We start from the raw sequence: 15,050 nt of genomic DNA on the forward strand, positions 1-15,050 counted from the left end.
CTCATTGCTGTGGTCCAATTTGGGATTTACAAGTCTTCAAAACGACTTCAGGAGAAGTCAAAGTTACACTAGTGCTGAAGGTATGCCACTTATTACACAAAGGAAACTACCGCTGATGCTAGGAAAATTAAGTGCAGCTTTTAGTCTACATACTTTAATCTAGATTCGGAGATGCCGATGTTGGACTGGGGTGTACAAAGTTAAAAATCACACAACACCAGGTTATAGTCCAACAGGTTTAATTGGAAAATTAACAATCACCTGATGAAGGAGCGTCATTCTGAAAGCTAGTGCTTCCAATTAAACCTGTTGGACTATAACCTGGTGTTGTGTGATTTTTACTTTAATCTACACTACCATTACATGACTGATCCAGTCCAGGTAATTAATCTACTGTCATTATTGTCTTGCATGGATGCCCAGTTCTGAGTTGTCATATTTGCTGAGTACAGTAAATAAGATGGTGGATGTCATCGAGTCTTAGAGATGTACAGCATGGAAACAGACTCTTTGGTCCAACCCGTCCATGCCGACCAGATATTCCAACACAATCTAGTCCCACTTGCCAGCACCCGGCCCATATCCCTCCAAACCCTTCCTATTCATATACCCATCCAAATGCCTCTTAAATGTTCTAATTGTACCAGCCTCCACCACTTCCTCTGACAGATCATTCCATACACGTATAACCCTCTGTGTGAAAAAGTTGCCCCATAGGTCTCTTTTATATCTTTCCCCTCTCGCCCTAAACCTACGGCATCTAGTTCTGGACTCCCCGACCCCAGGGAAAAGACTTGGTCTGTTTACCCTATCCATGCCCCTCATGATTTTATAAACCTCTATAAGGTCACCCCTCAGCCTCCGACGCTCCAGGGAAAACAGCCTCAACCTGTTCAGCCTCTCCCTATAGTGAAGATCAGACATCCTTTTGTGAGTAGTTTGATTAGTTATTTTCTAATCAACTTGTTCAGAGAAGTCATTATACACCTTTTGTAACAGGTGGGACTTGGTCCCCTGTTTCAGAGGTAGAGAAACTACCACTGTACCACAATCGTCCTTGTGAATAGTTCTGAGGAAGGGTCACTTGACTTGAAACATGAACTCTGCTTTCTCACTCGATAGATACTGCCAGACCTGCTGAGCTTTTCCAGCAATAACTTTTTGTTTCAGTCTTGATAAATAATTTGATTGTAATCAATGATATGGAAGGCTGATGTATCAGCAACAAATTGGTTAACACTTACTACTTCAGAACCTCCACCTGTCCTCTGAGGGATCAATGATTTGTTCACTAATTGAGACAATGAAGGATCAGATGCTTTCCTTAACCTTAGGTGAGCTGAAGCTGTAAAGTTTCATGGGCCCTGTCTGTGTGCATTTGCATATTTTCCCCATGTTTGTGTGGGTTTCCTCCAGGTGATCCTTTTTCCTCCCATAGTCCAAAGATGTGCAGGTTAGGTGGATTAGCCATGCTAACATGGCCAAAGTGTTCAGGTATGTGCAGGTTAGGTGGATTAGCCATGGGGAATGCAGGGATAGGATTGAGGATGAGTTTGGGTGTGATGCTCTTCAGAGAATTGGTGTGGACTTGTTGGGCTGAATGGCCTGTTTCCCCACTATAGGGATTTTGAGGACCAATGCCATTCTTGAAACTAAGGGCCATATGAGTGTTTGGACAATTCTCTTTATTGCTGCTATAGTCTTCATGCAGATTGCGGAACTGAAATTGGGCCCATTATAGATAGAGGCAAAGAGTATTTAGTAAAGGATAGGAAAATGACAGATATGTTATTTGGGTTTGGTGTCATAGGAGTTGCAGGAAAATCTGCCAGAAGTATTAGGTGACCAAAGGACTTACGAAACTGAGGAAATTAAATAATGAAATAAGCTCAAGGAGCTGAATTGTCTACTTCTGATATTTCTCGAGTTCTAGTTCCTGTGTAAATAAAAGATGTATTATTATTATAATGTGGTAGTGCTTGAAAAGGAAACTGGATTGAAGTTTCACATGAGCTTCATTCCAGTCTGTTGAAAAGGTCCCCTAGACAGAAATGGTAGATGTGGTAATCTTGCAAAATTCTAAAAATTCTGGAAATGTTTGAGTACTGCAAAGTGATGAATATAACACCACTTTATCCAAAGGTGATGGGGTGTTGGAGACAGTAATGAAATGAAGAACTATTAATGTGGTGATACACCTCTGGAGCAGGTGGGATTTGAACCCAGGCCTCTTGCAGAGGATTATAGAGCCATTTGTTTTAACTTTGTGTTCGGGGAAAATGTTAGATTCTATTGTAAATGATGCAGTAACTAGATGTTTATAAAATAGTAAATTTGGGCAGAGTTTGTTTGTATTTATAAAAGGACAATCAAGTCTGACAAATTGGTTGGGTTGTTTGTTATAAATTACTTATGACATTGATTAAAAACAAATGATTGTGATGTATTGGATTCTCAGGCCTTTGGTAAGGTTCTACATTGGAATTTAATAATCAAAATTAAAGCTTGAGAATGGAGAAATATAGCATGGATAGAGCATTGGTAATTGGTAATAAAACAGTGGAAATAAACAGATCAATTTTGGCTTTAACCTGGGGTACTGTAAGGATCCATGTGAGGTTCACAGCTGTACAGACAAGATCAGGTGCAAACACAAGATCTGAGGAGAGTGTAAGGGGATGTCAAGGACACCAGGTGATGTGAACATGCTGTCTGGAACATTGCAAAGGTATTCATTCCTTGGTAGAAAGGAAACAGGCAGAATATTTCTTAAATGGTGAGCAGTTGGGAAGTGTGAGTATCTGTCCATGAGAAAGTAACATTCAGGTACAGCAGGGTATTAGGAAGTTAAATATTATGCTGCCTTCATTTTACAAGGGATTTGAGTGCAAGAATGAAGTTGCAAAGGGTCTTGGAGTATTGTGTATAGTTTTGGTCCCCTTGTGATGCCAAGGTATACAAAGCTATGGACCAAGTGCTAGGAAGTGAGATGAGAATAGGTAAAGGGTGGTTCTTGACTGGTCCATCAAGTCTGCACCAAAGAAGTCTACAGCGTGGAAAAAGGCTTTATGACGGGGACTTAACAAAGGAAGGTTTTACACGGAGATAGTTAATGGGATACATCCAGATTAAATGTTGGGATTGTCGTACAAAAAGGAACTGTCGTTGTATTCTCAACTTTCAAACAATGATGAGAGGTATCATTGAAACTTGCAGAATTGTTACAGGGCATGAGAGGGTAGGAATAGATAAGAGGTTTCCCAGCTGGTGAGTTTAAAACCAGGGAACTCGCCTGAGGATAGGGGGTCAATATTTAAGACTGATATGAGGAGGAATTTCTTCTCTCGAAGTTGGTGAAATTTTTGAATTCTCTGTCACAGAGGGCTTTGGATATTGAGAAAGTCATTGAGAAAGTTCAACACAATCGATAGGTTCGTGGGGCCTACGGGATATGGAGATAATGTGGGTATATGGAGATAATTAGCCACGATCTAACTGAAAAGCGAGCGAGCAATCACAGCGGGCCGAATGGCCTTTTGTTCCCGGCGGGCGGATCTGGGATTCCTATGTGGAGCTGCAGAATGAGGCGTTGTTGTAATTTTGAAGCTGTCTCCAGGAGAAGGCTCAATAACCGGATCCTAAATACATTGTTTTTACTGAACAGTTCCTCATTTGCATGTTTATTCAGCTCTGTAAAACTAGCACAGCTCGTTACTTTAACTTGTTGCTGTGACACCTCTCTCTGCCTCTGTCTCTGTCTGACTCAGGAGCCCCTGAGACAGGAACTGACCCAATTCATTTTTAATCACAGTTTTTCAACAGGGTCCTATTAAAATGTCCCATGCCTCACTATCAGTGTCCCCCACCCCCACTCCCCAGGGGCCAGTGAGGCTGCTGTCCGGGCTCCCTGCACACTCTCTTTTGCTCCCTCCCTTTGCCTGTCCCGGGTGGAGGGGCGGAGTGGCCTCCGGGTGATTTGCATGTTGGAGCTGATTTCCATGTTGGAGCTGGAGGCGGCCTGGCCGTGTCCGAGCAAAGGAGAGCTCATTTGAAATTCAAATCAGGCACCATTTCCAGCTGCTGTCTTTCTGCAGAATTCCATGTTGTACAAACAGTTTAGGTTCATGTAGTTTCACATCTCAGGCTTCATCACCGCCTCTTCCGGCAATGGACTGTTTGGCTGAGGGAGGAAACTGCTGCTCAATGAATGCAGAGGCAGTTTAATAGTAATGGGAAGGGGCCTATAGCGTAAGCAGGCTCTGGGTTGCCAACTCCATCCCGCTAAAGGCCAGTGTGTGAATACTGGGTTTGTTTGTTCTCAATATGTAAACACTGTTTACAGAACCAAAGTATGTGTGTGACTATGTATGTGTTTAAGATGTTCTATGAGTATGTATATTTTTGAAAAATAAAAAAAAAACAGAAACAGAGCTCATCAGAGGCATCTTCTACAGATGGTCAAAGAGGACCATGATGATGATAGCCACCATCACGCCGATGTGCATACATGCAGCAAGTGCCACCAGATGATTGAGTTTTCCCTGACCCTGGGATTATGGAGGAAAGCAGAAGGGGGGGGGGCTCTTCCCAAATGTATGTGTGCGATATCCTGTCGAAGGCTGCCATCTGGTCCAGGCTGATAAGGAAGGTATCCACCCCCTGTACTGCATGTAGGCGATCCTATCCCTGAGGAGCATGAGACTCTCAGCGATCTTCCTGCATGGTACAGCATGGGTTTGGTCAGGGTGAATCACCGATCCCAGAGCAGACCTGACCCGGTTGGCAATGACCTTTGACAGGATTTTGTAATCTGCATTAACAGTGAGATTGGTTGCCAATTTATAATTTCCTCCCTCTCTTCTCCCTTCTGCTTGTAGATGAGAGTGATGATACGTTTCCTCATGGATTCACACATGGTATCACTCGTGCATGTGGGATGTGCTCTCTGAAATGGGCTTTGGGGAGGGAATCTGCAATTGGATCCCACTGTTTTACACCACAGTCATTAGCACAGTCTTAATCAGTGGGTGGGAATCCGAAACCTTCCTGATCAGATCCGGAGTCAGGCAGGGCTGCCCACTCTCTCCTGTTTTATTGTGTGTTGTGTAGAGCCCTTTGCTGAGTCCATCAGGAAGGATGTGATCCTGAGAGGGGTGACTATTCCTGGCCTCCCTGTACGTGGATGATGTTGTCATTTTCTGCTCGGATCCACTGTCAGTGTACAAATTCATGTGCATCTGTGACCAGTTTGAACGAACCTCAGGGCCCAAGGTAAATCGAGGCAAGAGTGAGGCCATACTCTTTGGGAACCGAGCTGACCAATCCTTCATTCCCTTCACTGTAAGGGCAGGCCACCTGACAGTGCTGGGAATATAGTTTGAAGTGGGCGGGGCATGCACACCATCTTGGGAGGAGTAATCGCCAAGGTGAGGCAGAAACTGGTCTTTTAGGAGCCCCCTCCCTCCCCCTCCATTGTGGGTAAAAACCTGGTGATCAGGAATGAGGCACTCTCTCTGTTGTACATGGCGAAGGTCTGGCCCATTCCCTAAAACTGAACTGTTTCAGTCACCTGAGCCACCTTCCATTTCATCTAGAGACCTAAGATGGGTCGAGTCTGCAGGGACACAATGTACAAAATTCAGGATAATGAGGGGAAGCACATACCCAACGTCCCCCTCATCCTGATGGCCACCTTTGTGTGTGGCTGCATCAAGCTGTGTGTACACTCTCGATACACAAACACCAAGTGTCACTATGTACTGAGGCTCTACCCGTCCCCGGTGTTGCAAGGGCTGGGCCTGGCCTCGCTGCCGTCAAAGCTCCAAGTAGTTGGACTGTTCCATATTACTGTCCTTTGTGGAGACCGTTCCAAAGAGACACCCCTTTGACCATGAGTCCATCAGGAAGTGGTCAGCACCTAGCGTCCTCAAGACCCTGTGGGAAAAGGACAGGGTGGATCCTGTCGGATGGTTTCCTGAGCAGATTATCAGTCATTCGGCAAAACACCTCATCACCAGAACTTTCCACCAAGCACCAAGACATTGCATGGCTGGTGGTGAGAGGGGCACCACCTGTGAGATCTATGACGTACACCTGGTGGGACTGTACCACCACACGCTACCCTTGAAGTGGCTGGGGGAGGGGGTAGACACTCACACATCTCCTGCTTGCAAAGGAAGTCTGGAGAGAGATGCATGGTTTGTGTCGAGTTCATCCTGAGCAGTTCTGTGTCACAGAACCCTGCTCTATGGTCTGTTCCTTGGGACGCTCACTGAGACAAACAGGGACTGTGCCTGGAGGACCTGTGAAAGCTCGGGGGCAGCTGATGCCCCAGGACAGTGGGGAATGATCACCCTCTAAGGTCTTGCAGCCATGATTTCCAAGGTCCCATCACCCCCACTCTCACACCCAATAGCCTCTATTGGAATGTAAACATTTTCTGGTCATGTGTACTAAATGTTCATGTTGTGCATTGGGATTGAAGCGCCTAAAGAATGTAAAACACTCAACTGAGAAATGTCACATTCAAGAAGATTTGAATGAAAAATCTGGCTGAAATTATTTGCACAAGGAATTGGAAATAAGCTCAGCGTGGGGCTGGTGGGGTGAGAGGCTGGGGTAGATTTTGAGGAGGGGTTGTTAAGATGTGGAAATGAAAAGACCAGACTTGGCTCTTGTGTCATTTGCAGCTGAATAGCTGAAACTGGCTTGTGTCGTTTTGTGAATGATATCTGGAGAAGAGAGCTGAATAAAATCATTGGTCACAGCACAGGAGAAGGCCACTCTTCTGGACGTTAGTGTGCAAACTCTGTAAGCGATAGGATTAGCAGATAGATCAAGAAAACAACAGTCATCCTAATACTGATGCCTGGGGTACCCCACTATATATCTTTATTAAGTCTGAAAAATAATCATTGGCCACTACTGTTTCCTGCCAGTTGTTTGTATCCGTTCTGCTCCTCTCCCTTTTACAGCTTGAAGATTCTTTACTGCTAAACCTGAGTGGCAAAGTATCAAATGTATTTTGGAAGTGAATTCGGCATATTTCCTGCAACAATCCTCTCCACTCATCCAAAACTAAAATACTTAAACGTGTTTGACCTAAATCCATGCTGTCTACCTTCCATTAACTCCTGCTTGTCTAATCGACTGTTAAATAAAATGATTTTCTCTTAAAATCACAGCTTTCAAAACTTTTTCTTAAACTTGCTGGCCTATAATAGTTTTTTTCCTTCTATCCTTTATCTGAACAAGAGTGTAATTTTCAGCACTGTCCTATTTCTATAGAGGGTTGGAAAATATGATCTATCTCTTGCTTTTCAGTGTCTTGGCTTGCATCTGATCTTGTTCAGATGACTTGCCAACTTTTGTACGCCTTTAAAATACTATGGCTTTAAGAGGTGTATTTGTACTTTTTTGTGAAGAAAGATTGGGGCAGAGGTAGAAAGTAGTCTGCTCCAAAGCCAATAAAGTAAATGGCTTGTGAGGCCTTGGGTTTTTAAAAATAATGTTGGAACAATAGAAGCAGCCTGTATGGGTTGGCTCAAGCTCCCACAGACCCAGGACCCTTTTTTTTGTTTTACAGTAATAACAGTTGCTGGGGTCTTGTAGCTGGATGTAGAGGCTGTTATTCCTCTCTCTATTCCAGCTAAAATCTGGGGTTCTCTACCTGTTGCTAGAATTGCATGTGAGATAATCTCTTTTTCTGAATTTGCCTTTGCCAAGGGTGTGTTTTGTGGGATGTTACTATATTTGAACAGTTACCATTTAGTAGTTAAATTTTCCAATCGAGTTGAGTTATTCCAATTTCTCCTCTCTCTATTTTGTTGACTTTTAACAATTGTATACAAGTAAAGCGTGTTTTGCATCAAGGCTGGTAGTTTGACCAATCAAATTGCAATGCCTGGCACTTACCTTCTTTAAAATAGGCAATTTTCTTAATGGTTTGAGAGGGTTTGGTCTGGTCCATTACGTAGCCAGCTGCCTTTCTTATAGGTCTGTTTATCCTATCCAGTTTCTCAGATTCTTCATTCTTAGGATGATCTAATTTCTTGGTTAAGATATAAATCACGAACTGAATCATGTCCCAGCGTCCATGTGCAAATCCCTTTTCAGGGCCCTAATTAACCCTACTCCTTTATACTATTTAGATATCTAATAAGAGAACACTTGGATTTCCTTTCGTTAGCTGCCAATCTCTCTGTACTTAGTCTTTGTTCCTCATTGCGTTTTCATTGCCATCATCCTTGAACTTTCTATATTCAGCTAAAATCGCTTGTAGTTTATCAATATGATGTCTATCATGTGCACTAATTTTGTTTTGTCTAATTCTGTTTTTCATATACTCTGATTCCAATTTACCTGGGCCAGATATGTCCATATCCTCTGAAACTATATAGTTTTTGAATCTGTCTGCAATTTAAAAAGAAGATTGTTTCCTTCCCTCACCCATGAATTGATGGCCTACATTAAACACCTAGGTGTGTGATTTCAGCTCCAACCAAGACTGTGTGTGGAGTTTGCACATTCTCCCAGTGTCTGCGTGGGTTTCTTACGGGTGCTCCAGTTTCCTCCACAATCCGAAGACGTGCAGGTTAGGTGGATTGACCGTGCTAAATTGCACATAGTGTTCAGGGATGTGTAGATTAAGTGCATTAGTCAGGGGTAAATATAGGATAATAGGGGAGGAGAATGGGTCTGGATGGGTTACTATTCAGAGGATCAGTTGGACTTGTTGGGCTGAAGGACCTGATTCCACACTGTAGGGATTCTATGAACTAAATCATTTTTATCATCAGCATTCTTCAGTTATCTTTAGTAGTTATTTATTTCCTTCCCTAGCTTTCCTAAACATCTCGTATCATGAAATATTTAGGACCTAGTCCTGCTTGTTGAGCCAGGCTTTTGTTATTGACACAACAACCCGTTTCCATATGGCCACCTCTAGTTGAATAGCCACTTTGTTTACCACACTACATGCAATCACCACATACATAATAATCATCATTCAGACATTATCCACTACTACCACCTTCTCTGCCTGGCCAAGCTTGTTCTCACTCTGATCAACTTCCCTTTCAACTCCTGCCACTCCCTTTGGTCAACAGTGTGGCCATAGGTAACCACATGGCTCCAAGTTAGGGCTGCCTCGTTGTGGGGTTATGTGGAACATTCCTTGTTCCACTCTTACTCTGGATCCCACCCACAAATTTCTCCGGTATATTGATGAAAACATCAGTTCTCCTTCCCTTTCTTGTCTGGAACTGGCAATATTTATCTACTTTGCTTCCAATTTCCACCCTGCTCTCTCCTTCACCTGGTCCATCTCTGACTCCTCCCTTCCCTCCCTCAACATCTGTTTCCATTTCTGGGGTTAGGCTGACTGCCAATATCCACTACAAACGCATTGACTCCCACAGCTGCCCTGACTATACATCTTCACATACTGATTCCTGTAAAGACTCAATTCCATTCTCCCAGTTCCTCTGTCTCCATTGCATCTGTTCTCATGATGCCAACTTCGACAAAAGGGGCCTCCGAAATGTCCACCTTCCTCAACCGAGAATTCCCTAGCATTGTGGTTGACAGGGCCCTCAGATGGATCCAACCCATCTCCAATATTTTGGCCCTCACCCTCCCTCTTCCCTCGCTCAACAGCAATAGGATCCCCCTTGTCCTCACCTACCATTCCACCAGCATCCAAATCCAGAAGATTATTTGCTGGCATTTCTGCCATCTCCAACAGGATGTCACCACCATATAGACATTCCCTTCCCCTCGCTTGTCAGGTTTCCAAAAGGATCATTCCCTCTGGGACACCCTGGTACACTCTTCCTTCACTTCCAAAACTCCCCACAGCTCTTTGACACCTATCCTACATCTGCAGAAGATGTAACACCTGTCCCTGTGTTTCCTGCCTCCTCACTATTGAAAGGCCCAACACACCTTTCAGGTGAAGCACTTCACACAATCTAGTCAACTGCATTCGCTGCTCACAATGAGGTCTCCTGTACACTGGGGAAACAAAACACAGACTGGGTGACCACTTCACAGGGCACCTACACCCTGTCCGCAAAAAAGACCCTGAGCTTCCAGTTGCCTGCCACTTCAACACCCCCCCCTGTTCCCCGGCCAACATCTCTGTCTCAGGATCACTGCAGTGCTCCAGCGAAGCACAGCACCTCACTTTCCGCTTGGGAACTGTGCAGCCTTTAGGACACCATGTCGAGTTCAACAATTTTAAGGCTTGAGGCACTTTCTCCCATGTCCTTACCCCTAACCCGACACACTGTGCCTTGTCATCACACGGACTAGTACCCCACACAACCCATTGTCAGCTACTGAATCCCCATTAGCAGGTATACATTCTCCCAGGCGGACCTTGACCCACTCCTTTGACCAACTGGTTTTATCTTTGGGCTCTGTTTGCACCTATCGCTTTTACTCCTAACCGCCCCCGCCCCCCACAAAAAGCATTACTTTCCTTGCCACCATCCCTTCTGATAAAGGGTCACTGGATCTGAAACATTAACTCTGATTTCTCTTCACTGATGTTGTCAGATTGCTGAATTTTTCCTTTGGTTTTTCATTCTGGCATAATTGCGCGACCTCTTATTGACTCCAGCGAATGCCTTGCTCACTCTAAATATGGTGCAATCAATTTTAGACCTTTTCTGCACCACTTCTCCTTTTCTAATATAACTCCGACTCCTGCATCACAGCATCTGTCATCCATCCCCTTGCCCCACCTGCCCCCAACATTGCTAATAGCATCAAGTGTTTTGTATGAGTATTGAGTGATTGGCTTGGTGTTAAGGATAGAGGTCAAAGAGCTAAATGTCTGAAAAGGATGAGTGTACAGGGATGTTGGAGAGGGTGGTGATGTAACACTCCCTCTCCTGGAGTGTGCCAGCGTGGACGCAGTGAGCTGAATACTTTCCTGAACTGTAATTGTTCTGATTCTGTGACTCTTAAATGGGTCCTACCCAGCCAGGTGTGTGGAGTGAATGTGGAGTAACTGTATGTCCTATATTATCAGATGCCAAATTTCCTGCACACACTCTGCCCATACATTAGTAGTTTAGACTACAGCTCATACTCTGTATTTATACCTTCCTTTTTCTCTGTCAGGTATTGAACGAAACGGCCTGGATTTCACTCGACAGGTGAGTGGATGTGCAGCCTGAGGTTATGTAGCAATATCTTGACAAAATTTTTTTTATTCCAAGGTTTGAAAAAAACCCACTAAATACCAAACAAAGTGCAAACGATGGGCTATTCAAAATACAATTGGATATCAATCATATTGTACATTTCAGATCAGGTTTATTATTCTGTTAACACAGGGAGTGTTGGTATTGCAGTCTATTCCTTCCAAATTCTGCTTAATAACTCTGACATTTGGAGCAATGATAGAAGGAGGCTTACTGTCTCTGTAACAGAAACATAGTGCTGGAGAAACTCAGCAAGTCTGGCAGCATTGATAGAACTTTTTGACAAAGGGTCAGTGGACTTGGTGGTTTTCTTTCTGCCACAGCTGCTGTGTTTCTCTCAGCTATTTCTGTTTTTGTTTCTGATTTCCAACATTGGCAGTTAGTTGTGTTTTATTTTGCTCTATTTGACCTGGGCTATACATGCTGTGGGAGTGTTTGATAGGGACAGTGCAAATTTTAAGTGAAATCTTGTCTCCTGCCATGGGGTAATATGGTTAATGTGGTGAATGGCCTGGTGGGGTGGAGTTATTACCCGGGGACTGAGTACAACAAGGTATCTGTTATGCATTGAAATGCATCAAAAAAAAGTCTGTGCCTTTGGAGAATGGGTATTCTTGTAGATTCTCCTTGTACTGTTAGCAGTTAATTCAGATGATCCTAGTTAGAAGCAGAGTGACATTTTGAGATGTTTAGTTAGCTGAAGTCCCTTTGCTCCTAAAGGGAGGATCTTTCCATAGTTTGGATTTTTAGGCCATTTTGGTACTCTTTACCTTTTATTTTCAGAGTGGTTTGCTCTAGTGATCTCAAACGGCTGTGGTTGGGCTCAGGAAATGAGCACCTGGAGCAGCTATAATTTGCATACAGAGAGAAGGTGGGGTCCAAATTTACCCAGTTGAACCAGTTTGCTTCCGGGCCTGTGACTACACATCCAGTTGACATTTAACACATGCTGCATTTGGTCTCAGGCTGAGAAATTTCTCCTGAAACTAGTATCTTAATTTTGTAATTACCTCAAGTCAGTTTTATCTTCATAAATTTTGAGTTTTAGGACAATAGATTTAAAAATGTGATTGATGAGTAGTGGCCAAAATTTATGGAAATGATCTTGTTTTATTTAGCAAAAGATGTATTCTGTTAAGAAAGAGAGCTTTGAATAAGAAGAATGAACCATCTGTGGTTAGCTAAAGAAGTTAGATAGTAATCAAATTGTTTTTATTTCAACGTTGTGACGATTCTAAATAATCTAGATGATTGGGAACATTTTTGAAATCCAATGAAGAATAAGTTTTAAAAACAGATGTACTTAGAGTAAACTAGCGAGAAATAGGATGAGCAAAAGCTTTGAATGAATATAAAGGTAGAGAGTAGCTAAATGTTTGTCTCTTAAAGAATAAATCAGGGAGTGTTGTTTTAGGAAAGGGGTATTTTGCATCTGTCATCATTTTAAAAGATGCTAAAAGCATTTCAGTAACAATAGAAAATCCAGGGGTGTGTGGAATTATCATTAGAGGGCGAAACAGTACCAGGAATATTGGTAGGATTAAAGGCTATTAAGTCTCTTTACCATGATGGTCTGTGGGACTTAAAAGAAGAGGCTACAGAGATAGTGAATGCATTGGTGGTAATTCTCCCAAACCTTCCTCCTGCTGGAAAGATCCCAGCAGACTGGAGAACTATGAACTGGAAACGTGACACCTATATTCAAGAAAAGAGGAGGACACAAATACTATAATCAAATTGCAGGTAAATTAGCCTAATAATCTGTACTTTGGGGAAATGTTGGAATCTGATGTTAAGACACTAGCTGCCCTTTGTCTGCGCTGTAACTTCTTTTTGATTCTAGTAAAAGGTAATAGCAGTACATTTAGGAAATCATAATACAACCAGGCAGGGTCAATGTAGTTTCATGGAAAGGAAATCAAATTTTCTAAACTTGTTTGAATATGGTGGAAAAAGAGGAGTAAGTAGATGTAGTGCAGTTTGATTTCCAAAACTCATTGAATAAAGTGTCAGATAAGCGAATGCTGTGCAGGAGAGGAGTTCGTGATGCTAAAGGTAACACAATAGCATGGATACGGGAGATGGGTATCTGCAGCCTGTTAGCAATGCAGCTATTTTGTATAAACCTTTTGTAGGATGTCTGACGCCAGTTACCTCCCATCTTTATAGATCAAAACTGAAGACCAGAGTGACTCTTCTGCACAGGTATCAGCAGAGGCAGCTCATCTTCACAGCTGTGAGGTTCCTCCCATTGTGTCAGGCAGTTCGATGTCAGTGGTGAGTATTTGTACAGGTCACTGTGATCCATCTGTACAGACAGTCTGTCCAGTGGGGTATTTGTTACTCTGAAAATCAGAATCCCTCTCATTTGTTTGTAACCTTCCCTGCTAAGTGTTTCTAATGGGAATTTGTATATAGATATTGGGTTTACACAGTCCAGAGCTTTGCAAGGAGAAAGGGGTTCGGATTGCTTTAGAATCCCTAACATCCTCACGGTGGGAAACTTTCCTTCTTTAAAGTGAGAGCTTTCAACACTGCTGAACTTTTCTACAGATGTCCACATACACCTGAGGGGTATGGGGGTGGGGTGAGCTGGGGACATCAGTCTGATGTTTAACCATGCTATATTCTGTCCAGGACCTGCAACCACTTCACACGCTGCAGCAACTTGTGGTGGTACCTGGACATCACTTGCAGACAGCAGCAACATTTCTCCTCCCTCAGACACAGCAAAGCCAACAAGGTAAGATCCGTCCCTGCTGCTCTTAATAACCGACTGCAAGATGCATCTATGCCACATCCCTCATCATGATGAGAATACGATAAGGAATGAGAAGCACATAAGAAATGGGGTGGGCTCTGAGGCAAGAAGATGTTTTATTGAGTTCATTCTGAGTGAACAGTTATGTGGCAACTTAAAGGTTTACACCTTTTTTAAAAAATATGGGAATGGTTTGAATGGCAACATCACAAAGGCCTGAACCTCTAGCAGGTCAGAACACATATTTAAAATAATCTGAAACCTCCTGATAACATTCCCCTCCTCAATTCTCACACTTCTTGCTGAGGGGTGATAACAATTTGATATAATTTTGGGAACACCTGCTCCTGCTCTAGGATTTTTGTAACAGTTTGCAGTTTTCAGCTGAGTAGGAAAGAGACAAGAACTGTAGGATGCGATGGAGATCCCGCCTGTCAGTTCCCTGCTCCACCTCCAGCAGCACCAGGAGCAATTGGAACAAGAGGGTCCCACACCTTCCCAATGTTCTCCCTTCCCCCCACCCCCCCATCCTCCATCCATCCTGGTACTGATCCTGAGGATATTCGAGGTTGATGTTCCAGTGGATGTTTTTAATGTACTGTTTAATTGATTTTGTTTTGGTTATGGTTTGTGATTTATAAATATTTTCCTAGGTTCGCTGCAATCTGCAAACCTGTTGCCATTGTCCTCACAATCACAGAGTGGCCTCCTGCCACCACAGCCTGGCGTGGGGATCACTCCACAGGTCAGTGTGCTCCACAAACTATTGCATAACTATTTCAGTCCAAAGCAGTTTTTTGCTCAGAGTTGAAGGGGACAGTTCTTAACTTTGACCTAAATCCTGAGAGCTCCTTCCATCTGCTGGATGACTCCGGCACTACAGGACTGCAGCACAGTCTGAAATATTAAGTGCCAGTGACAACTGACTGTGCACAAATGTAGTAGTTGGGATTAATACCAGATTGACACTTTTGGTATCAGTCTGTTTGAATATAATTGAGTTTTTGACAATTAGAAATTTGATTTGTTGTGCAAACACTATTTCTAGATTGTAAAAACCCTGCTTGTGGAGAATA

General features: G+C 43.2%; 1 protein-coding gene across 1 annotated transcript in view; it reads left to right on the forward strand.

The window, feature by feature from the left end:
- Positions 1 to 15,050, forward strand: part of pou2f3 (POU class 2 homeobox 3) — a 36,289-nt gene that overhangs the window by 2,299 nt on the left and 18,940 nt on the right. The window contains exons 2-5 of the mRNA XM_043676398.1: positions 11,131 to 11,165; positions 13,383 to 13,490; positions 13,851 to 13,956; positions 14,628 to 14,719. Coding sequence (XP_043532333.1) covers positions 11,131 to 11,165; positions 13,383 to 13,490; positions 13,851 to 13,956; positions 14,628 to 14,719 — 341 coding nt within the window. The remainder of the gene's footprint in view (positions 1 to 11,130; positions 11,166 to 13,382; positions 13,491 to 13,850; positions 13,957 to 14,627; positions 14,720 to 15,050) is intronic.

The sequence above is a fragment of the Chiloscyllium plagiosum genome, chromosome 35 (assembly GCF_004010195.1).
Source record: "Chiloscyllium plagiosum isolate BGI_BamShark_2017 chromosome 35, ASM401019v2, whole genome shotgun sequence".
NCBI lineage: Eukaryota > Metazoa > Chordata > Chondrichthyes > Orectolobiformes > Hemiscylliidae > Chiloscyllium > Chiloscyllium plagiosum.